Raw genomic sequence first — 24,899 nt, forward strand, 5'->3', positions numbered from 1 at the left:
GCGTTTGTGCTCCTGTTTTTGTAGGGCTGTTTTGAACTTGGGTTTATTTGTCAGTGTGTCATTGGGATGTTTGATGCAGCTCTGCTTTTGTGATGGTTGACTGCAGTGCTTTTTAAACCAGGAATGAGGGCTAGGACTGCTGCCAATGGGCATACATTTGGGAGGGGTACTGGTAAATTTCAGTAATCTGCTCTGCCATGACTTACACATTGAACCTTTACATCTGGCAATTCCATGATCTACCTATTTATCTACATGCCACAGCTTTATTTCTTCCCATTACAAAGACAACAGCACATCTGCTTTACAGACCGTCAGAGGACATGAAAACAAAAGCAACCCAATTGCAAATCCTCATGCACAACACGAGGCCAGAACCTTTGTATGTCAATGTTTAGTCTGTAGATGTTTGTGTTACACCACACTGAAATATTTGCACAGACAAGCAAAAGAAAACATTTTTCTCCTTCTGCAATAACAACAGAGACAGACCGTTTTATTTACGAGATTTTATCGAAAGAGCTTGGCGAGAAGACGAGTTGGAAGGCTTTATAAAAAACATCAGTTTATCTGTGACAATGGAAGAAATTCTTCATGTTTGATTGGACAGAAAGAAAATCCATTTTCGAAAGATTGCTCCCTGTTAAAGCCCATTGACATTTATATTGACTTCTTTTTACTGTAAGATCAAAGTGTTTCAGATCCAAAATACCACAGTGCACATGTAATTAGGCACAGGTGCATGAGTTTGTGGAAGGCACAACATTTAGATTTATTCATTTAAAAATAGTTTTTTTTAATGTCACCCTCTTTATGCAACATTTCTTTGAAAGTTTCTTTTAAATGACTTCTAAATGAAAACATTCTTTGGTTGCATCATAGACATTTTCTCTTGGCTGCACATGAGTTGGAAAATTGAAGACATTTGTGCATTTCTTTTCCATTATTTTCTGCTGAGTCATTTTAGATCTGAGATCACAGTTTTGACAGTTTGAAATATTCTTTAACTTTCATCTAGCATCTATAATGAATGTCTAAAGGGTAAATCTAAAGGGTCTAAAATATAAATGTTTCTTCTTACACTAACAATACTCTGTGTAAACTATTAGACCTACAATCTGAAGGATAATGTAAGGGTAGATTGTTAGCTCTTGTTGAAATCTTGAAATAAGGCTGCAAATATAGAATATCAGAAGGAAATATCATGCCTAAAAACCTACGCATATCATATACCTTAACCAAAATAATCTGAAGCAGTGTGAGCACTTAAAACGTTTCCCTTACAGATACCTGTGCCACTCTCTCACATTCATCTGTGCTATTTTTTTATGCCAACAAACAACAACAGCCGCTCTTGACAAGACAGAGCGCTCTCTAACTGGATTACATGCTGGAGTCATGTAAACAGCTACCCGTATCAACTCCTTTTGCATGTAAACACATACTGCACCCCACTTCAAAATTCAGACTTTCTTTGATCAGGCTTCAAAGGATTATCCATTTGCAGTCTCCATGTAATCTTTTTCAAGTATAAGCATGCCTCACTTTAATAGTCTGATTTTTGTAGTTTGACCGTAGCACAATGTTTAGCACGTGGCTGCCGGCTAGTCCTGTCCGATCCTCACCACAAATGGACCAAAGTTGAGATGAGGCTGAGACACAAGTAGAGATGGGATGGAAGTATGTCTCTCTCCTCTCTCATTCAACATTTTCTTTCCTTTTCAGTCTCTCTTCTTCATGCAGACATCTGTCACATCTCCCAGCTATGCTGCTTGCCTGAATAACTGATGACAGACTGGTGTCTGTGCATCTCAAAAATCACAGTAAAAGCTATTTAAAAGCATCCCACTTTCTTATTAGACTGAATTAGGGTGTAATTGTAAATGTGAGAAAATATGAAAGCTTGAATGCTAATAAATGTGCAGGGCTTGAGGGTCGTAAAGTCATTGTGCTCTCTAGGTAGAGCTAATGAGAAGTTCATTGTTTAAACATACAAAGTCTTTAAACCAGAGTGTTCTAATGGGAAAAATATGTTGTTCATTCAGATGCTGACAACCACTAATGACTGCTGGTTCTCAGAAGCAATGGTAAAAGTAGGGTGGTATAGAGTGTAGGATAATCAGTATTTTTTAATATGCATATGAATTATTTTGTAAGGCTAATTATGTATTCTGATGTTAACATCAAAAGACTTGTGAAAAGGTTTATAAATATATACAGGTATTAGCTTGTAGGTCGATATAAGGCCAGTAATACTGCACCGAGTAAAGCCTGAGGGTGTAAGAACACTGGTCCTAATTTATAGCATAATTTATCAGCTAGATCAAGATCACAAAATTTCCACTCTCGAAGTCTTAACTCTGTCTTAAATCTGTGTGTGTGTGTGTGTGTGTGGCTCCCAAGAAGTCCCAAAAGAGCGGATGTCACTCTGGTATTTCCTTCTTATTCACGTCTGTGTCTGTTTCTCTGTTTTAACCCCGTGGACATGTAGAATGAGTCACGTCGCATATGGACATGATCACATATGGAGGTCTGACACCCAAATCCACTACAGGCCCTACAACAATAAAACTGCACGATCCTGAGGTGAATTTACACTCATGTTAAAAAAGGAGAAAAACACAGGATATCCTCCAACTGACATCTGATCGCTTGTCAAGGATTAAGGGAGGGAGATCAGAGCTTTTCCTCACACGGCCCCACAATGTGTAATCTTTGACATGCTGGATCATTTTACACAAAGGAACAGAGCTGGTCTCACCGTGTTAGAGAACTTGCTAGTATTTTGGTTTTTCAGACCCATGTTGACACTTTAAACCTGACAAAAAAACATTTAGTGGGTTATCCCGGTAAATTCCACTTTTTCTTTGCATGAGACTTAGGTGTGTTTTTGTCATGAAAAGGCAGACACACCACATATGGTACCTGCTGTTCTTTTTCTTTGTTTCTTGTTGTTCTTCAACAGAGTGATGTGACAGAAAATATTGTTCATGTTCGCCTCCTTTTCTCTTGGATTTCTTACATGAGTCACAGGCACTTTTGATACTGAGTAAAACCTTAAAAAAACTTGAAGATTAGTTAGATGTTTAAGAATTCTCACCCCTATCATATTAATTTGTTGAACAGTATCTGGCCATTAAGGATCTTGTGATTAAGTTTGGTTGATTATGTAAACAAAAAAAGCTTTGTGTTGAATGAAAACACCCCATTGAGTTGTTTTTAGCCCATCAAATTTTTATTATCAGTCCTTCACATATATGCATATACTATAATCTCAGGGATTGCTATTACTCTGTGGAGCATTAAATATTTTCAATATGTAGTTTTTTAAATGTTCTTTCCAGCTGTATTGTAAGCCTTCCAGTATAAAGTGCTCTAGAAAAGTCTTAAGTCACTCCTCATTTCTTTATATTCTGCTTGCAAAATGATAAATATGTGCAGCTATCTATTCAATAATGTGCAAACACACATGGAAATACACTATATGAGGCAAAAACAGAATTTGGACAGTTCCAACAAACTTAAAAGTCAATATTTATTATCAGCACCTTTATTCTTCAGTAGAGTCTGAACTCAAGTCAAGTCCTCTTCCAATTTCTTTAAGTACTCTTAATAGTAATAGTTCTCCAGGCTTCTTGAAGGACATTCGAAAGCTCTTCTTTGGTTGCTGGCTGAATTTCTCTGTTTCCTCTGTATTATTGTAGGGTCTTTACTTTACAATATAAAGCACCTTGAGGCAACAGTTTTTGTAATTTGGCGACGTATAAATAAAAAGGAATTAGAGTGCCTTTAGTTCTGTCAAGATCCCACAATACTTCAATAATGTTGAGTTCTGGGCGCTGGAGAGGTTATTCAAAGTGTGTTTTTCTGTCCAGGTATGCTTTTACTGTATTAGCAGTTTTCTTGGCATCACTGTCATGCTGAAAAGTTTCTTAAGGAAATGACTTTCACATGTTCATCTGCTGTAGATAGTCTTCTTTTTTTTTTCTTTTGCCCTTCACTTGTCCAGTTTCATTACATTTTTAAGGACACCCTTGACACCTTGCTGAGATTTGCCAAGTTTGCAGCTAATAGCTCTCTGGGATATTATATTCATTGATTTGGCTGAAGAAATCAGAAAAAATTATGTATTTTTGCGACAGGCTGCTAATAAAATACCTAAAGATACAATTTACAATATTTTTTCTTTGCTAAGTTGTTTGTTATGTGTAGGTACACCACTTGTTGAGTTAGGTGCTTTTTTATGCTTGACCGATTCATAGGTCAGTTAAATAGATTAACAAACACACCAAAAAGCAAACAAACAAAATCATTCCTCTGAAAATGGCCTGGGTTGAAAAAGAATTAAAAAGCAGCCAAAGACCTTCAGAAAATCTATGTGGAGGACTATTGCTGAAGACCACTTAAAAATACAAGAACCTCTGGCTACTTGAAGTCATCTGGGGTGGCTCAAAACTGGAGGCAGCCACTTACTGGCATCATGTATCATATCATCAGATAGTGGAATTTACAAGCTGATGCAATTTGAAATGGTTGTAAGAGCTTACTTGAATACTTTTTAGTATAAAAATAAACCGGTGAGCTAGTACATCCACATTTATTCAGCACAGATGTCTTGGCTGTAGCTCAGGAGGTAGAGCAGCTCATCTACTAATTGGAAGGTTGGTGGTTTGACCCTTGGCTGCTCCATTCACCTATCATACTATCCTCAGGCAAGATGCTTAACCCAAGTTGCTTCTCAAGCACCCAAGTGTGAATGTTTGATCTACCCTTAGGTGTAGAAAAAAAAGTGCTTCTCTGAATGGGCGAATGAAACATGTTGTGTAAAGCTCAAGCAGAGCAGAAATGTGCTGTACATAAACCAGTCCATTTAACATTTTATAGTTCATTTGGTGAAATATTTTCTTCTGTCCCAAAGTGTCAGTAAAAATCACCAGATAAACAAAACATATTTGAGTGGATTTTTATTCTTCTACACTTACAAAAATTCATGTAATAAAAAGTAGTTGCTGTACACCATAAAACACTATAGAAAACATCGTGTTCACCATCAAAAAAAAGCATTTTTCTTTTTCTTTACATGTTTTTTTTTTAAAGAGTAAAGGCACATGTCGCTCCCTTGCAGACCTTAATGTTTTCACACAAGAGAAATGTGGTTTCTTTCCCTTTTTTGTTTTTTTTAACTGGTCTGATACTCATTTGTGTGTATATCTACATGGGTACAGTCATGGTACGATCACAAGCACCCTTGCACACACACACACGCACACACACACACACAAAAGTGGACACACAAGCAGAAAGTTACATATTCACTCGAGGACTCATTCATGCATCAAACACTATTTTCTTTCATGTGCTGAAACTGAATCTAGTTTTCCTTTATACAGCAATTAAAAAAAGAGAGTGTCAAGTTTATAATCCTTTAAATACAGTTATTTAGGCAAAAATAATAGCAACAATAAGAAAAAAATAAACAAGGTGAGGCCAGAGAAAGATCCCTATTAGGCACATTTTTTCTATATACATTTCAAAATAAAATCCCTTGTTGAAACATTAGACAGAAACAGAAGAAAAACACTTAAATGTTGTCTTTTAAACCACACTACGTATTTTTGTTTCTTCACGTTCATGTGAAGAACTTTTTTGTGTTGGGATCCCACCCTGAGAGGTTTAATTTTCACTGCTTCCAATGTGACTCCTTCAGCAGGGGAGGTAAATGTCCTCCCACAACCACTGATAACCAACATATCAAATTAATTATGGTACTCGTATGGCTGTCATTGTCCCGTAGCGTGTTATTGTAATACTTGGAAAATGTTGGAAGTTGCAAAATCTGATGAATAAGTGTGGAGAAGCGGGTGAAGAGCTCAAGAAAATTCCTAAAAATGAAAGCATGCTGGGCATGATGGATTGGAAGAAACATGTTAGTCTAAACCAATATGTCCAAGTCTTGGTCCTGGCAGAAAAAAGAAAAAAGAAATATGACACGCTCTGGAAAATATTACGCCATGTCTGACTATATGGTCCATGTTTTGGAAGTGTTTAATGATTGATGTATTCTATTAATGGATTTTTGTCATAAAAATGTATGTGCTACATTTTATATCGTTTTGGAACGAGCTTAACAAGTTGAAAATACTGCTGGCCAAAATTGCTAGCGAATGTCCATCTGCCTCGAATAATGTGCCAGCTTTTCTCACCTAAGTACAGCCAGCACTTGTTGCTTTTAGGAAAGTAGATAATGGAGCACCTGTCTCTGCTACAGCCTGCTGGTTTTTAACAATGAAGTTTTTCTTTTTCATGGGAACACCTTTTAAATAACAGCCATGATTACAATAATAGTGAACATACACACACGCACACACACATAAAAAAGATTACTGTTACTTTTAGAGCCACGAAATAGCTTGAAATAACAAGACAAAAAGTTTTTCTTTCACTGCACAATGAAGCAAAATTGAACCAAAGTTTACAAAGTTTGTTTCCATTCTTTGACTCAAACAAAGATGTCAGACAGAAAAATGAGCCATTGTTTGTTCACCGAGCAAGGACATGGATTATAAAACTAGCTAAGATTCTTAGATTCTAGAAATGTTTTTTTTTTTTTTAGCAGTGGTGCTTGTTGTGCCAGAATTTTTAAGAGATATTTGAAGGTTTTTTTACACTTACAAAACAGTGGGTTGCTTTTGACCAAGATCTTGAGTGCAATGCCTAAAAACAATGAGGAGAAATAAACTGAAGGTAAGAGTACTTAAGATTCCATTCCTGCCATTTTGAAGCCACAAAACTGAGACTGTGTTTGTTTGTTTTTGTTTTTTTTAAATAAACGTAATATTTACTGGTGGGATCAGCCTTCTTTCATGAGGATGGCAAATTGTACAGGTCAAAAAAAACACATCTTTGCTCTGAGGTGTTTCTGTTCAGCTGGAAAACTAATCATTGCTCTGCATTGTTCTTTTCATCTTTCTTTCTTCTTAACCCCCAACCTCATCCCATGCGGCTCCTTGCCTCGCTCCCTCTTCCTCTTCAAGCCCATTTCTCAGGCTGGACTTGCAGGAAGTGAGCACAATGTGTTGGCCCAGGAGAAAGATAACACAGACAGGAAGAGGCGGGCACAACCTCCCAGATGGACAGGAAGTTGAGTCCACTGTTTGGTCTCACTGATTAGACGACGGAGAAAAAGACAGCGCCGAGGAGATATGGTGAGGCAAACAAGGAGAGCAAAGCTAAGACTGAGGAGAAGGAACTGGCTAAGTGTATATATATATATATATTTAAACCCCAACAGGAAGGCGTTGAGAGGACTTCCAGCTATTGTCTCACTGTTTATCAAAAGGCATTCCAAGCAGGACTGAGTTTTAAGGGAACAAGTTCAACTCCGATTCCTGGGACTGAATAGTAGGTTAAATAAACTGAAATGAAATTACTTTTTTTTAAAAAGAAAAAAGAAACACACTACGCTGTGTGTGTGTTCAGTAGGGTGGTACTATCAGCAACAATTGGTACTAGATTCACAGATGTCACAATAATCACAGACAATGGTGACCTTCTACCTTCGTGGTGCTTTATGAATGAATGCAGAAACAATGGTTTATTTCCTGGGCATTTGTTCGTGCAATAATCTAAAAGATCTGTGATTATTGTTTAAACGCTACCGAGTGCGGCCTTGCGATTGGTTGTTCCTGATTACTTAAGAGACGGGGCAGGCCAAATATCCAGCATATCTGGAAAGGAAAAAAGGAGCTACTTTGGTTTTTGAGAAGCTCTTGTGGGTATTTCTCATATTTATTGACATTTTATAGACAAAACTTCAATTTGACGCCAAGGAGCGCCGTATCCGTTGCTAAGTAGAATATCCTTACTATGTAATGCTAAAATTCAAGGTAGAAATAATCCTACACAACTATTAGGAGAAACTATTACCTAACTTTTAGTAGCTATATTAAGTAACCATCTAGACTATCAAAAAGTTTGGGGTATTTTTCATCTCAAGTTTTATGATCTGATAGCAGCCAAGAAGGTTTAGAGGTTAAAGTTATTCAAGCCACCTCAGAGTCATTGTGGCTGCCCAACTAGCTGCTTTTCCAGCTCTGTGCTTCCTGAGTTGTCTGAATTACTTTTGTTCCAGTAGGCCTCTGAGAATTAGGCTTTCATCTCAACAATAACTGTGATGATGGGTTCTGTCAAATAAACCCTCGGAACATGCTGTAATTCTGTCTGAGAAGCAGTAGCGTCATTTCCTTTCTGTCTGTCGATTGTCTTTTCTCTTTTCAGAGCAGAAGATAACTGAGAAAATGGGCAAAATGACTTACTCGGAAAATGACCTTATTCATATCAGAGGGTTGGTTTCAGGAACACAAAGCGGGAAAGTTTTTTTAAGGTTTTCACCTTAAAAAACAGCAAAAAAAAAATCAGGGACTTCTGATGCTTCTTTTGAATTCTGTTGACTACTGTTCAGACACCTGATGTCATGTCTGGACCTCAGAAAAATCACGAACTCAATGGACACGTCACAAAATAACCCATCGGACTTGACGCTCTGATGAACAAAGTAGACTTTACAGAGCTGAACTTTCCTCAGAGACGGTCTCTTCTAGTATTTCAGATGAAGAAAACATAACTGGCATCTTGCTGTGATCAAACACTTCAAACCCCTTTGAGCTTAAACTCGCGTGGCTGCTCAGAGTTTCCCAGTACAGTAACCCCCTCAAGCAATCATATTTACAAATCAAATCATCAACTACAGATCAAAAATAAAATCACCTCGTTCTCCCAGTGTTCGTGTCCCTTTTGTCAAATTTATAAAAAAAACCCCCACACATCAAAGTTAGAAGAGATCACACGCCGTATACCAAAAGAGACAGAAAAAAAGAACGAAGGGGGAAAAAAAGATCAGCAGTGAGTTGCTTTCACACGCAGCATTTTGCAGCCCCTGTTGGATTGAATTATTACGATTCCTTTAATTCTCTTTGTAGCAAAATGAACTAATCTTCAGAGTCTGCAATATTATATTAGCAATACATTTTAATGTTAAACAGGATATAAGGATTTAAATATATGAATTCAGTTAATCATACATTAACAGGCCAATATGATGGGGAAGGTTAATGCTTATTTTAGGGGATACAAAATGAATCGTTATAAACTTTTCATCTTCAATAGTCTGTGTCTTTTGCCAAAGTCACCACAGGGGGAAAAATCATATTTCAAAATGCTGCTGCAAAATTATTAAATGCAAAAGAAATTAAGTAATTGAGTAACATCACTGAAAGGGACTGGATTATCCATACCCATCCATAACCAACCCAACTGGCTTCACCTGCTTAGACCTTTTTCAGAATAAAAGGGTTACCGTGTAAAACTCACAACACTGCTGTAAAGGAAAATCCTCATGGTGTGGATCTCGTATTGTCACCAAATAATCAGTCCTCTTGCAAATGTATGAAGCCACTATTTCTATTATTTCTATCAAAGATGTCCTGGTGTTCTGTTCCTTTAAAATTTTTCCAATATTTCACTGGAAACAGGAAAAAAAAAAGAGCCTCCTTGACTCAACTTCATGGAGCTTCCAGGATTTTGATGAAGCTTTTTCTTTTCTTTTCTTTTGACTGGGAGTGAACAGACAGAGGCACAACACACTAATGGATTCACTGAATTACACATCATAACAGAAGTTAGTCATTGTTACTGGATAAAAAGGAGCTCCCTGATTTTGTTTTGAGGAGCTGGAGAAGTCTCTCAAGAACACGGTTATCTACTGTAGGTCTGTTTCTGTGTGAATGTGTATATTTCCTGCATGCTTCTGGTCAGTATGTGAGTGTATTGCTATGGCTCTTTCTGATTACTGTATCAAGCTGTATGTTTGTTATGTATGTGTATGATTTGTCATTATGTGGTGGTATGTGGTATCAGTACTGATGGTAGTGATCTGGGCCATCTACACCATAGAGCTCTGCCAGGGTCCTGAACCTCGGGCCCCAATCGTTGAGAAAGTCATAATCCAAGTTCGAACCAGTAGAGGAACTTCCCAGAGAGCTGAGACTTCCGGCTAAAGACTCGGGTCCCTCGTAGCCGTAGATGTGGAGAGTGTCATAAGGGAATCCATCTCGGTCGTGATCAGCTTCGTCTTTCTTTACCTCAATCATCGCTGCCATGTCGCCCTTACATGCGGTGGGCTGAGTGTGGTGGGGGGGTTTCTGGACCATGGCGTAGAGTGAGGGGTGGGGGCGGTGATCTTGGTGGCGAAGCAGGGAACCGTCATGGCAAGCGGAAGTGAGGATTGAGACATCATAGCTAAAAGAAAAGAGGATAGAGTGAGTAAATTTGCTGATCACATTTCTTCATCACAGAGATTTTCTGGGTACGGACATTTAAATATGTCCACTGACATATTTATTACAGAATGCTTAATGCTACAGCTCAACTATCAAGTTATATTTGATCTTTTTGTCTTTTTAAATATATTTTAGAAAGTCACCAATAGTAAGGTAATGTCTTGGCTACTCTGCAACTTAGATATTCTTATATTAACTTGCGTTTGTGGCTTTTATCGGCAAACAGTGAGTTCTGGTACATTTAATATGGATAGTTTACCTGAATTATGTGGATCTCTAGTGATATTTCGATTTAGATTAGGTGAAACTAAGTCAGTAGATACATAAAAGATGATACGATTAAAGTGCAAATAAATGGAGATATAGGAGGTAGCACACTTTATTATTTGTTGTCAAGGATTTTATAATAATAAAAAGATTATGCAAATAAACCATAAAAAAGCATAAGAAACGTTGAATATATCTGTTTCATTTATTTTAAAAATATGAATATCTGGATGTAAGCAATAGAAACATAAACAGTATAAGGTAAAGAGGAATGTTTAAATGTTTAAAAAGCTGTCTATGTTCCAGTAGACAGTTTCAATCCTACATTTAAATAATTAAAGCTCCCTTCAGTTTTTGTGAGCTGTTTTTTTATGCATGGCAGCCACAAAAGAGAAATTAATGACATAAAAAAGAGCATTAATGGCCTCACTGGCATTGCTGAAATTGTGAGTAAGAAGCAACATTTATTTTACATTTTTACTTAAAATGGATTTTCTGTCATTCTTTGTCAAGACTTTATAAATTCTTGGGTTTTTGTTGTTTCATTCAGAGGTCAAAAATCTTTCCTTTGAGAGGATTATAAAGAAAATAGAATCAAATGTAAGTCTGCAAAAAAGGGGGGCTGCTGATAAACCATGTCAGCTCATTTCAGTTATATTCAAGTTGTCAGTTTAAAAGTGTATAGCAGTGCTTCTTTTCATCTGCATACCCATTAGTGTCCATCTCTCCTCCTCCCTCCTCATCGTATGTGACCAGCTGCTCATGAATCTCTCCGCTGTTTTTCATATTGGCCAGAGAATCCTTCTGGTAGCGTTTCCTCATCGCGAACAGGATCACTATGACTTAAAAGCAGAAAAGAAACGTGTGTTTAGAATCTACTCGGCTGACATCCAGCACAGCGAATCAAAACTGCTGTTGGTAGAAAATGAAGACATCAAGAGTAAAACAAAAAGACAGACTGCATTTAATCATTTATCCTTTCAGACCAATGGCTCTATGACTGTGAAATCATGATAGAGACTCGCAACCAAAGCAGAATAAGAATGGGGCCAGGAAACAAGTGAGAAAAGTAGAGCACTGACAAGGGAATGAGACTAGAGAGCAGTGCAGTGACGAAGGAGAGAAAATGAGGAATAGATGGTTTAAGGTATCTGAGACGTTCGCCCCAAGCGTGAAAACCTTAAGTGAATCTACCCAGCCAGAGACATGCACAGAGTAACTGCACAAAGAAAGACAAGAAAGGGGAGCATAAAAGACAGGAAGGGAATTTCAGTAAACACAACGAGGGAAGTGGAAATGAGTGTGAGAAAACAACGTGCAGGGGTGTTGAGAAGGAAAGGAAAGAGAAGCAGATGACGATGAAATAAACAATTGTGAAAGAGAGAAACGGGGGGAGGGGGTGTAACAATGGGAGTCTTAAATCACAAAATCAATAAAGAAAAAACATTTGTTTCAGTTCAAGAAACAAAGACAATTATCAGACTTGAGACTTTTAATTATGTCTGTCTCAAAAACAATCGAGGTAGCATGCTGTGCACAGGGCAAAATATTCTAGCAGAACAAGGCCTAACTCTAAACCTAATTATACGTGCAAGATTATAGATTATATGAAAGTATAATCTGACTCGAACTGTGACATTAGTAATTTTAAAAATTCCACTGGAACATCAATCAATCTGTGTTCCTGTAGTAAGCAGCTATGAACAAGTATGCTGTTATTCATAAATGTCTTTTATTTCCACACAGGAACCCAGCTGTGAGGGAGGTGGGTTGCAAAGTGGCTTAAACATGTAGAGCAACTGTGGGCAGGTTGAAGCAGCTATGCACTTGATTAGATATCAACCAATTGGATGTGTAGAAGGATAACAGCTGAGCTCAACTTCATAGTCTGCATGAAATAGCTCTTTGCTATTGTGTGTAAAACAATCTCAGAGAGAATGATGGGCAGCCCCTTACGATAATCCCCTTATGATTTTATCTGCAGGCTGTTACACTAGAGCCGGTCTGATCATTCATAAACTGAAGCTATAACTGTAATTGTTTCCAGAACAACCAGGCTTACTCTAAAATTAAACGAATTGACTTGTACACAACATTATGATGACATTAAAGTGGGTTCAAAAGGCCAAACTTGATAAAAAGTAGGGTAAAAGAAGCTCAGTAAAGTTTTTGATTACACGCTGCATGTCAGTGGGCACAGAGTACAGAGGAGAAGGAAGCAAGAGAAAAAAGAAGAAAACAAAAAGGGGGGAGGGTACTGATTGAGGGGAGGAGGAAGTGGAAGAAACTGGCGACTTAGGGGTGAGGAAATCAGGAGAGAAAGAGAGCGACAAGGAGAGAAGGAAGGATACATTTGACATTAGATTAGGCCCCAAGCCTCGGTCCCGATATGAACCTCTTTCTCTCTCAGCGGACGGGCAGCATTAGCCATGCCTTTTAGTTGAGGGTGAGTGGGACTAATTTAAGTTTGCATGGGAAACCAACAGATTAATCTTTTACAACACATGCTCTGCAGTTTAATAAGCTCTGGAGATATCAGACTTAGAGAGACAAGAAAAGAGAGGGGGGGGAAAAAGAAGCCCTTTCTTTAGAGAAGAAGGACTGTGAAAAAATGTCTTTTCGTGTGTCAAACCCGGCTTCATGTGAGAAAATGTGCCTGTGAATGGGGAGCACGCTAAATTGCTTTGGGCCCTGACAGATAATGACAAGTGCATTAAATAGTTAATCTAGCCTGTGTTGGGGCTGTTTGATAAAGAGAAGGAGAGATAGAAGGGGGAAGTTAGGGAGACAGAGAGACCCACAGGGAAAGAAACAGAGGAAGGGGGAGATGAAGGGAAAAAATGAAGGGGAAAAGGCCCGATAGTGAAGGAGTGTATTAATAGTTAATAGGTTGAGTGTTTGGTGGTGCTTGATAAGCAGACGCCACCTAAAGAACTGATAAACTCCCCTCATTACCACTCCTATTCTTCTGCTGCTTTTCCCACAATTCTCCTCTTCCATGTCTCTCTTCTTTAACCTCTTTCTGTCTCTCTGTCACTCAGCCGGTCTCATTCCATCTCAATTCACTGTCTTACATCTGTCCGCCTGTTTCACCACTCTCCACATCCAATATCTAAGTCTTGATATACACTTTTTTCCACGTGTCACTTTGCCTCCATCCCCCCTTATCTTAAAGTTCCTCTTCTTTTTTCCTTCCTTCTTCAGTACATCTCATTCCACATCCCTCTTGTTTGGCCAAGTATCTCCAGTGTGCCTCTCATCCAACATGACAACTGTCTCTTTTTCCCAAAGAAATACAAAAAAGGCAGGGGGCGAAGGTATCAAAGAGAATATTGAGTGCACAACTACAGGCATTATTTTCACATCCGCCGCTGCATTATTCATAAAACCAACAACACCAGAAGGGGAAAACGTTCCCCGCAAAACACAAATCTTATTTATCGCAAAGCAAGGGCAAGTGAATCTGTGCACGTGTCCCGATCACTCAGCACTGGCTTTTTGCATCTATCACTGATGCTGTCTTCATGAATTTCTCTCAGAGAATAACAATATATACAGAAGTTCTCTGCTTACCGGTAATAAAGTTAAAGAAGAACGAAGAAAAGTACTATTTTTACATTACTGTCTGTCTAAACATTTAGGCATCGATCTTTGATTCAATCTTCAAATATTTCACAAAAGCTTGTTTATTATTTGTTGTGTGTAAATGCAAACAAACCCAAAACAAGGCGAGTGAAAATGTTGTTTTTTTCCCTGTTGTTTAGAATTTTTTTCAAGTCCTATTGTTCATTTTTAAAACTTTTCCTACTTCCAACAACAACATTTTTTTTTATCCAATCTCTATTCCAGGCATAAACATGGCTGTCTACACAGTGGGTTAAAATGTTTCATTGCCCTTTCTGTTTGAAAGTTGTATCTCCTTTTTCACTTCCAGATCCCCTTGGGTGTGCTTTGCTTCATCCATACCCATATTATGTTTGAGTTTTTTCAGCTGCTCTCTCATTAGTTTATTTGGCACATTTTTCCAAGCATGTGACCCCTTTGAGCAATTTTTGTGTTTCCTCCTGGTCTCAAACCAGAGATCTTTCACACATAAGGTGAAAGTGTTAACCACTACACCACAAGACTCACACCCTGGAGTACACTTCAGTGAGTCTCTGAGGGTGAGAAAACACATCTGACCACTGGAGAACAGTGGAAAAATAGATTTTTAGGTAAGATAAATTTCTAGCTTTGAAATCAGTCAAAAAGCTTTTGCATTTCACGAGCCAGACCGAGTTCAGAAATTAAACGATTCTGCAAAATGAAAATGGTTTTGTTTCTGAATGTTTATTGGCTTTGTTATTCCAAGAAAAACAGGAAAACATCTTTTTTGGAAAATAGTCAAATGTTGGAAAAAGCCAAAAATAATTACTATTGTAAGACAGAAGATGACATTAAGCAGGTCCTCTGGTATTAAAGGTGAAAAGCTATAGTCTTAAGAAAAAACTTGTCATTTGGATATATGGATTTTCCTGTTGCATTATAATCCCATCATTATGTGCACTGATATTGCACATGCCATTATGTGTAACTTGGACAGATTCTACAATACGAATGCAAAAAAATGCAATAAATATTTCAATGCATTTCCCATACTTTCAGCATAAATGCAAATATGCTGGGAATGATGTGTTTTCACCTTTCTATATATTCTAACACAGACAAGCATAAATAAACTTAAAACAATATAGAGATAGTTACTCAAGCAAGTTCACATGCAACCAAATCAGGATCTATTACCTAATATCATAACAACTTAAAACTTCATTTTCACATCATATTCATGATGGACGGTCTAAAAAAGGATGCTGAAAAACCATATATATTATTATGCTTTCTTCCTGTCAAAATCTGACACCTACAATACCCAGAATGCAACTCAACCACTGATAGATCTGTCAGATATCTGTTCGGGTTTCTTTTGGCCTCAAGCAAAGATGAGCAGAGAACAGACATCATTGCTTTTTATTAACTCCATACCTGCACAACTTCTAGTCATCTGTGACATCATTGAGGTTCAGATTTTATGCAGCTAAAAAATAATTTTCTTATAAACATTAATACTCTTAAAAAAGCCTGTATACAGACTATAGCATTAAAAATCTCAAGGTTAACCCTTTAAGGTGGCTCTAAAAGTCATAACAATGAAACAAGGTAGAAAAAACAAGTAGTATAACAAAAAAGTAAAAAATAACTTACCGAGAATTGTCAGTATGCAAAGCAAAATGGCTGTCAGGGCATGAACACTGACTCCCATTCTCCGAGCCTCAGGTTTGCAATAAGTACGATTCCGGTTGGGATCACACTGACATATCTACAACATATTACCAATCAGTCGGTCAGTACCTTGCCTGAATGTCCATTTACTGAACATTCATTGAAGCTACATATTTACTGCATTAAAACTGGGTTTACAGAGACAAGACATTTCATCTTTACAATTATTTAAAATTATCAGTGCTAAAATAATCTCAAGCAGCTTTCAATATCACACACACAAAAAATGCATACCCCAACTGATACTGTGGAGACGCTGCTCTTGGAGGGATGTCCTCCGTCACTGACCCTTATATCCACCTTGTAATTCTTGGGGTCATCCAGGCTGAACGGGCCCTGTTTCACAATGAGAGCTGCTGTGCCATCTATACAAAGAGATACAAGAAAATACACATAGTAAGTTAAGTACAAAATATCACACCACCTTTGCTTCACAAATTTCCCTTAATTTGCCTCACCCATCACCTCGTTTCACTAAAGCAAAACTAATGCTCACCTGCTCAGTCTACAAAGTCTATTTATGTGAGTCATGCTGAACAGATAAGACTAGATTTGAGATAAGACAGCGAGGAGAGAGTGACTAAATAAAGGCAGAGAGATCATTTGTGGTTATGGCTTTGATGCATTTCAGATTGGAGTCAATTAGGATCATAAATAATCACAGAACATAAAAAATCTGCAAAAGCAAATCCTACAAGGAGCCAAGGCGGTTTTTAAATGAAGTGGCAGAACAAATGTATTAACATAGATCACTCTCCTTTGCAGAAGAATGTTGTTGTCATTGGAAATATCTCTTCATTACAGACTACTCTGTATGTAATTTGGTCTATCAGCGACCAGACAAAGTCTGATACAGAAAACTTTGGTCATCTCATTGCCGTCGTTTACATTTTGATGCCTCTCCATCGATTCTTTTCTGCTTTTCTTGCCCCTCACCCCCCATTTCCTGGCACATGGGAATCCCCAGTGTTAAGACAGAGGTTTACCTTCTCACTCCCATTCAACAAGAGTAACTGCCATATTGACTTGTTGTAATAATGTATGATCTTCAGTTACAATAAAAAAAGGCACCTTGAGATTACTGTTATTGTGACGTTATTAAAAAAGCTATGAAAAAAGAACTGAACTGAATTGCAGTTTTAGTTAAAAGAAACTTGTTGAGTAGATTACATCGATGTCCTTTTCATAGACCTGAGCAACAATACAGTCATTAGTCAAACTCCTGGCAGGCAGAAATTTCCTGCCAAACGCTTTCCTCCACAATATCCCACCACTAGAGGAATTTCAGAGAACACAATGGCAGGAAGGACCCTTCTGAATACTCTCAAATAAAGAAACACATTCAGTAGCTTTGGTTTAAGTTCAAGTTCAAACAAAAACAACTTTGCGATTTTTGACATTTGGACTTGAAGTTCAAATCCAGAGTGTTTAACAGAAGCCCTGATTTTTCACCAGCATGAATAACTTCCTGCCTGAAAGCATTTTCACAAACACTTGCACAGAGTCAAAGTATGTTCTTACACTTAAAGTCCTTTAAAGTGTTGCAATTCTTTTTCATGTACAAGTATTTCCAGCGAAAATCAGGTCACACTGTCTTGTGTGATTTATATAGGGGAATACTGAGAATGTTTACTGAAAAGATCTAGTCAAGTATTTGTTCCATTGTGTGTTGAACACCCAATCATTTCTACCTTGGAAATGAAAATATATTAAATACCTGCACCACAATTTAATTATTTATTTATTGTTTTTAAACTCTTCATGAAGGATATGTGATATTGTTGCTCTTTGAATTTGCAGTTGAAAGAATGCTCATGAACACAAATGAGTATATAAACTCTAAAACTGTGCTGCAGGTATTTCAAGTGTCCGTGTATATGGGAAAAGCAGCAATAATGAATACAGGAGAAGATTCAGTTCTGTAACAATTCCTCAATGCTGTATGGGAAATAAACAGTGATGACACTCTGGTGGTATCCAACCACCTTTTTGCATTGATCTTTAAAATATGCAGAGGTTACAGAGACACACTTGTGTGTATTATCCCAAAAGGCCAAGAGCACATAACATGCAGGACAGTGGAGCTCATTTCAAAGAGAAAAAAGTACATGATAACAAAACAAAAAACCAAACATCAAAAAAAAAAAAAAACATGCTTGAGAAGCACTGCAATTTCTATTGTTTTTAACCATTTATCTTCACTACAAATACATTCTTTATCTTCTGAATTCTGATTTCTCTGCACGATGAACTAAACTAAATGATGAGACAAAAGCACGAACATGAATGAGACTAGTCTATATACACAGAGTCTTCCACATAATTTTGACTCTATTCCCAGTCACAGGACATAGGGATGAACAAGGTTCTGCATATAAGGTGCTTAACTAAGTTTACTATCCCAATAACCAAGATAAACCAGATAAAGCCTGTATGACAACATCTGCAAAGGTATGTGTGGAAGGATATGGTTGTAAATGAATCCTTAACTAACCGAATAAAAGATGAAACAGCTTCTGTCCGCCCTTCATCTCATCCCTCCTCTCCGTCTCGTCTCCTGCTCCGTTTTTGTTTGATTTAATTTCTTTCCTCTCTCTCTGGATATTTCTCACTATCCTCTCTTTCTCTTTCTTTTTCTATTTACATATTTTTCTTCCGGCATCCTATTCATCTTTTCTTATTTTGTTTCCTTGTTTTCCTACCTCTCCTTCCCTTTTGTCTGTCCAGCATTAATGGGCTAAGCTTCATGTAGTCGTGTGGTCGGAACATGGAGTCCTGTCACTTCACTGTGCAGCTACATTGACTGTTGGAGTGTGAGATTCTTTGTGAATCCCATAATGAAGGTTGTTTTTTGCAAGTTTTAAAGAGCTGGTAGTCGATGAATATTTCAAAAGCCTTCACTTTGCAGCTCTTGTTGTGTATGTGTGTGTTTGTGTCTCTAGGCCATGTTTTAGTTTGTGTGTTAAGTGGTGTGAGGTGTTGTCAGATGGGTTTTGGGGGGCACAGTCTTGAGCCACAGAGGAAAACATCGGTTTGCACTGACAACCAGCACTTTATCAAACAGCTACCTTCTTCTCTCTTCTCTCCTTTTCTCTGTCCCACCTTTCTTGCATCCCTGTTTCCTCTTCACCTTTTTAACCACTGCTCTTAAAATGTGGTGTTTCTAATGTTCTTTCATGTCCTCATCTTCTCTTACTTTGTTCTGCAAGTGTCCTTATTTCATTTTTCATCCCATGCTCTTCTTTCTTCTCCTCCCCTCTCAAGGCACTGCTTTTCCTCCCTCTTCATTAGTTTTAGTCCTCTTTTATCTCAGGTTCTCATCTACTGTTATTCTCCTTCTTCACCCTGGCGTTGCTCCCGCTAGTGCAGGGTCCGCTCTTCGGCAAAGGTTTCTCCATTTGGTTCTGTCCAAGGGGTCCTCGGGTGATGCATTGACAGACTTAATGTCTTCCTTGATTTTGTTGGTCCACCGTTTCTTCAGTCTGCCTCGAGACTGTTATTCTCCATTTAGTTGTCTTGGATTTTCTATTTTTCCTTTCCTTCTTTAATCTTTGCCTTACGTAAAGCATCCATTTCAGTTTTATCTTCATTTTCTTTTTTTCTTTTACTGCTTGTAAGTCTCTTTTGATTCAGTTCCTCCTGCTCTCCTCTTAGTTCTGAACTTCTTGCCTTTTTTAAAATCTTTTCTTGCACCTAAGCCTAATTTTTCCTTGCTTTTGCACTACTCTGTCTTTCTTTCCTCCTTCAGTTCAACAAGTCAACCCCTCTGGGCACGTGCACGAGTGGAATTTGTTGAGTAAAATTCACATCATTTTTCTGTTTATCTTCAATATGGTTCAGGTTTCAGATTAGATAGATTAAATACTAACACCTTACCTAAATGTTTCATCTGATTACCTTAGGCTTTCATTTACTTATATATATTTTTTATTTCTGACTGCAACAGTTGGTATGAATTTCCCTCTGGCTGTCATGGATAATAACTGAATATGATGATAAAAATCATGAATGCACTTTTACTTCTGCTGTTATGTATCCTATATTGAATGACCTCTCCCCTAAAGCTGATACCAACAAATTTCTCTCAGGATCATACCTCTTCATATGTCACATCAGTTAATTCAAGCTAAACCTTTTTCATTTGTAAATATACAGTACACCTACATATTTTTCCCCAAATGACATCAGTACTATTCACTCTTTGAGCTCTTTGCATATGGAATAATCAAAATGAGATGTCTGCATGCTGGCTCCAACTAGCTGGTTCATTTTAGTGTCTACAGACATACTACATCCTGAAAAAGACCACTTGCATCATTTAATGAATGAGAATCAAACAACCATCATGCCTTTGAATCCTTTGACTACTTTGAAGACATTAGTTACAGAGGTTTTAGTATTGTGTGTGTTAATATTAATAAGTTTTCTCTGATTAAAATTCTTTGTTCATCCCTAATATATTCCAATGTGTTAATTACTCCTCATTTAATGAGAAAAACTAAAGCATGATATAGATATACTAAATTAAATGAGCAAAGTAGCATGTCAGCACAATCCATCCTAAAATACTAACAATACTGGTCAGTTTTACATGTGACCTTTAGCAGTTTCACTGTTTTTTAAGCACAGGCGTAGACAGTTCATCTTCATGTGCAAAACATAAGACGTGCTTTTTTTTTTCTAAATTAAATGTAATCACAATTAGCATCACAATTAGCACTAAACCTGTAAATCAGTTAGCATGTCTAATTTAGATATTCTTATCGTTATATTTTGCACATTGAGAAAGGAACTCCCACTGAGAAATTTTGTCACTGTTCTCTTGGTAAATACCCAAAGTAATTTTTTTATGCCAAAACCCAGTTTGCAGTGCTACAAGTTATTAGTAAACCAGGCCCATAAAATATATATCACCAGTCTGTCACAGGGGGATCATATAGAAGCAAACAACTCACACGCACACCCTATTTAAATTAACCACTTGCTAATATGAATGTGTTTTGCCGTACCTGGTGAGAACCCAAGTAGGCACAAGGAGATCATGCAAACTCCACACAAAAAAGACCCTAGCCAGCCACTGAACTTGAGCCCAGGACCTCTTTCTACAGTTTCCATAGTTAGTAATTGTCCACTTGATGTAGTTTCTCTTTTTTCCGTCCTTGAATGTATTATAGACCTCTCAACAGCACCACTTTGTGTTACTATGCTCATTGAACATCATCAGCTGTGACAAGGTTACAACACAGAGGGAGTTATCTTCAAGCCCATCGAACTGATAGCTCTCATTATTTCCAGTCTTTGTTGTGCATTTTAGATAGTACTTATGGTCCCAGACAGGCTCTCAAAGTCTCCCGTCTGGCTTAAAGAACTGGAGGATGTTTTTGGAAGTTAAAATAATTTTACATTTCAAAAACAGAACATTGGGCTTCACATAGAATTCCAGTTGTTGCATAGCAACAAGTTCCAAGGCTAGTGCTTGCTCAGAGCACCATTTAAAGCAACAAGCAAGAAAAGAAAAGTAAATAAATGTTCAGTACACAGAAGGACTTACTGCCATAGTTTCTGATGGAGAAGTTGGAATTCTCACTCGCCAGACTGAAAGTGAAGGCAACTGGCTGATCATCTTTATCTGTGGCAGTCAAGGTTCCAATTATCTGAGGAAAGACCAAAAAATGACTCTAAAGTTAACCTTTCTGCACATTGACTGCACATTTCTGCAGTCAATGTGTGCAGTCCATATATGTAAATTATATATGCACTGATTTATGCAGACATGTATGGCATGCATGTGAATCATTGAGTCATCGACTGCCATGTACATGGCACGTGGCAAAAACACCATTTTAGGTTGGGATCCAAATTTCAGATTATGTATATTAAAGTCACAATTGGAAAAAAAATCAAATAAAAACTTAACTGTAAATAATGGAGAAACCTATTGTAGCTTCCCAGGCTCCGTTATTGAGGAGACAGACAGTTAAATATGCGTTTAGGCTTTTATGTAAAATGCATTCATTACCCCAGCTCATCACATGCTTGGCTTCACGTGAGTTTTAATTCAGAAGACACATCAACAACAATTCAGCATGATCTGTTGGCGTTTAGTTTCCATTAAGATGCATCCTCTAATAATAAGAAACAAGCTTCTCCTCATGTTTTCTCCTAACCTGACACAGCAGATGGCTGCCTTTCCCCGAACCTGGGTCAGCAGAAGATTTCTTCCTGTTAAAAGGGAGTTTTTCCTTCCCGCCATCACAAAGTGCTTGCTCATAGCAGATAATTTGATTGTTGTGGGATTTTCCTGAATATTTAGAGTCTTTACCTTATAGTATAAAGCCACTTGAGGCTAATGTTTTTGTGTGATTTGGTACTATATAAATTAAAAAATATAATTAAAATCTATAAATAGTATAGATATAAAAACGATCACCTCTTACCGTATTAGACTCGTCGTTCTCACATATATAGATGTCGTCAGCTCTGAGTTCAGGTTCATTGTCATTCACATCCTGAACATTAATATTAACTTTTACAACTGACTCTAAACCTAGAGAGGAAAGAAAACATCACATTAATGACACGTCTAACAATGAAAATAGTCCAAATAAATGCGCAAAAGCTGCAAACAGAGATTCAAGAGGGCATTCAGTAGTGATAGTATAATTTAGTCTCATTCAGTATTTGCGGAGGAGATGCAAATGTGGAAACAACTGCACTTTTTGTTTCTGCAACACTTTGTGTCATTTATCTTAAAATACTGAAGCCACATAGAAATGAAATATAAAAGTTCTTAAACTAAGGATTTAGTTGTCATTTACCTTGATGCGCCAATGTAACAGTGACTAACTATGCTGGAGATTAGTGTGTATATCTCTGTCACTGAAGGACTAGATTAAAGGTCAAGTAACTGAAAGCATTTCTATTTGTGAGCTGTTTGTTGGACAGCTATTTTCGTCACATTAAAGCATCTTTTACATTTATTTTATATCACTGATGTTCTTTTTGAATATTCATCTTTTGATAAATATGTGAGTCTCTTTTTTGTCTCTTGTACTAAGATTTTGAATCTATCTTTAGTACAGAACATGTACTGTATACCGAGGACCTTGTCAAGCTCAGGGGACCATTGTCTTCCTTAAACGCTGTGACAAGCCACTAAAATAGATCTCTGTATTTCATTCATTGCTGATCTAAAAATATAGAGTTTGGTTTGGAAGCTGGAAGTGAACAAAGAGGCAGTCTAATGTGATTTTCCTGCTTACTCTCTCCTTCTCATGTGGGTCGACCAGGTGTTATGGTGGTGTGTTAAGTCTGTAAAAATCCCTGTTAATGTGTTACACTCCCATCCTTCAATAAATCTACAAGAGATGTTCAGCCAAGAGAACAAACTGTCTTTTTTGGCCTTTGTACTTTAACTCCCTCCCTGTATGCACATTGCTGTTGTTGTAAAACACGTGGTTTCAATTTTTCATGTGAGGATGTATTGTTTAGAGGAAAGGGATTAATAAACCCTGTACAGCTCTTATGAGAGTGTGTGACATACCACTTGGCTCCTCTTGCGCCTTAACTTGAAACATGTGTGTGGGCTTATCCTCTCTGTCCAGATTTCTCAGAGTGTACAGTTGACCTGTGAGTCGGTTGATACCGATAGGACAGTCCGGCTGCATGATGGAGAACCTAAACAGAGAGACCAAGATCACTCTAACAAACACTTTACAGGATTAGTAACACTATTACTTATTTTGGGGAATGAGTGCAGCATACTGTATGGTTTTGTTGGCTCTGTCAGGATCTCTGGCTTTGATGAATCCTATGTTGTTCACATGCATTTCTTCCTTCACGTTAAAGCTGTACATGTCCTCAGAGAAGATCGGTGGCTCATCTACATCTAACACGTTGATGTTGACCTGGCAATTTTAAATGATTTAAATGATTGCCAACAGTTTAGACCAACATTGGAAATGTAATTGTACTAGGAATATGAAACTATGAAATGTTTTGTTTAATTTTTTTTCTATAATCCTTTACACAGCATCACACTGTGTCCTGCTAATCCGAATCTGTGAAAAGTATTTCTTGACAGTGAAGCATTAAATACATTCCTCAGCATTGATTCTCTTTTTTTAGAGAATGAAAATCAAGTCGGCAACTGTCTTTGAAGATGGCTAAAGTGATCAATAAAATAAAGTAAATAATCAATTTGAACTGCAAATCACAAACATTCACTTGCTGACTCATGAAAGTTACAGTTGCCCTGTTTGATATTTACCTGTGCACTGGTGATTGCAGCGTTTGTGTTGTCAGCGGGAGTTTGGACATTTTCTTTCATCCGGACAGTGAAAGAATAGCTGTTTGTCTTCTCAAAGTCCAGAGCCTAGGGAGCAAAGATAGTGTGAGTGAGTAAGCAACATGTCAGTGCTAATTAGATTAGAATTGATAGCTGTGACTCTAAGCTTCAGTGCAGAGTCAATACTATCTTTATTACATAAATATACAAAACAGTGTTCGTAGTGGAAGGTTGCGCTCTTTCAAACATTAAATATTTGAGATTTTTGTTGTCGTTAATTTCCATTTTTTTAAGGCATCTGAAATTAGATTATGCTGTTTGCTTAAAGTTCTCACTAACACAGAACTCAACTGTATGCTGTGTGAATCTGATGCATTTGGGTTCTGTTACAATTTCTTTCAGTCTTCCACAAAATTAATAGTAGTCCTTCAACAATATGTTACTCTTTAAGCCTGTCAACTTTAAATCTTTTGACCTCATTTTCCTTGTAGGTCTTTGCTTGTAACTGGGGACACACTGCATTAGCACCTTAGTGGTTTTTTTCTTCATAAATGTGTCTTGTACACCTGCATCAGTCCACCAAGGACAACTAACGATTTCAGGTGCAAAAAGGCTGTAAATGTCACAAATCAGTCTATGCAACCTGTGTAGCTCACTTTCCTCAATTTTTAAAAGGTTCTATATTTTTG

The 24,899-nt window shown here is 37.5% G+C and overlaps 1 protein-coding gene across 2 annotated transcripts in view; it reads right to left on the reverse strand.

Annotated features, from left to right (window-relative positions):
• Window positions 1–4,949: 4,949 nt before the first annotated feature.
• Window positions 4,950–24,899, reverse strand: part of cdh5 (cadherin 5) — a 69,811-nt gene continuing 49,861 nt past the window's right edge. For both annotated transcript variants that reach the window (XM_082556702.1, XM_082556701.1), the window contains 9 exons: window positions 24,193–24,297; window positions 23,688–23,830; window positions 23,467–23,600; window positions 22,361–22,470; window positions 21,475–21,577; window positions 16,158–16,288; window positions 15,846–15,960; window positions 11,314–11,446; window positions 4,950–10,296 (listed from right to left, as the gene is read on the reverse strand). In XM_082556702.1, coding sequence (XP_082412828.1) covers window positions 9,912–10,296; window positions 11,314–11,446; window positions 15,846–15,960; window positions 16,158–16,288; window positions 21,475–21,577; window positions 22,361–22,470; window positions 23,467–23,600; window positions 23,688–23,830; window positions 24,193–24,297 — 1,359 coding nt within the window. In that variant the 3' untranslated portion in view covers window positions 4,950–9,911. The remainder of the gene's footprint in view (window positions 10,297–11,313; window positions 11,447–15,845; window positions 15,961–16,157; window positions 16,289–21,474; window positions 21,578–22,360; window positions 22,471–23,466; window positions 23,601–23,687; window positions 23,831–24,192; window positions 24,298–24,899) is intronic.

This window comes from Aulonocara stuartgranti (genome assembly GCF_965226115.1).
Source record: "Aulonocara stuartgranti genome assembly, chromosome: 13".
In the NCBI taxonomy this organism is placed as follows: domain Eukaryota; kingdom Metazoa; phylum Chordata; class Actinopteri; order Cichliformes; family Cichlidae; genus Aulonocara; species Aulonocara stuartgranti.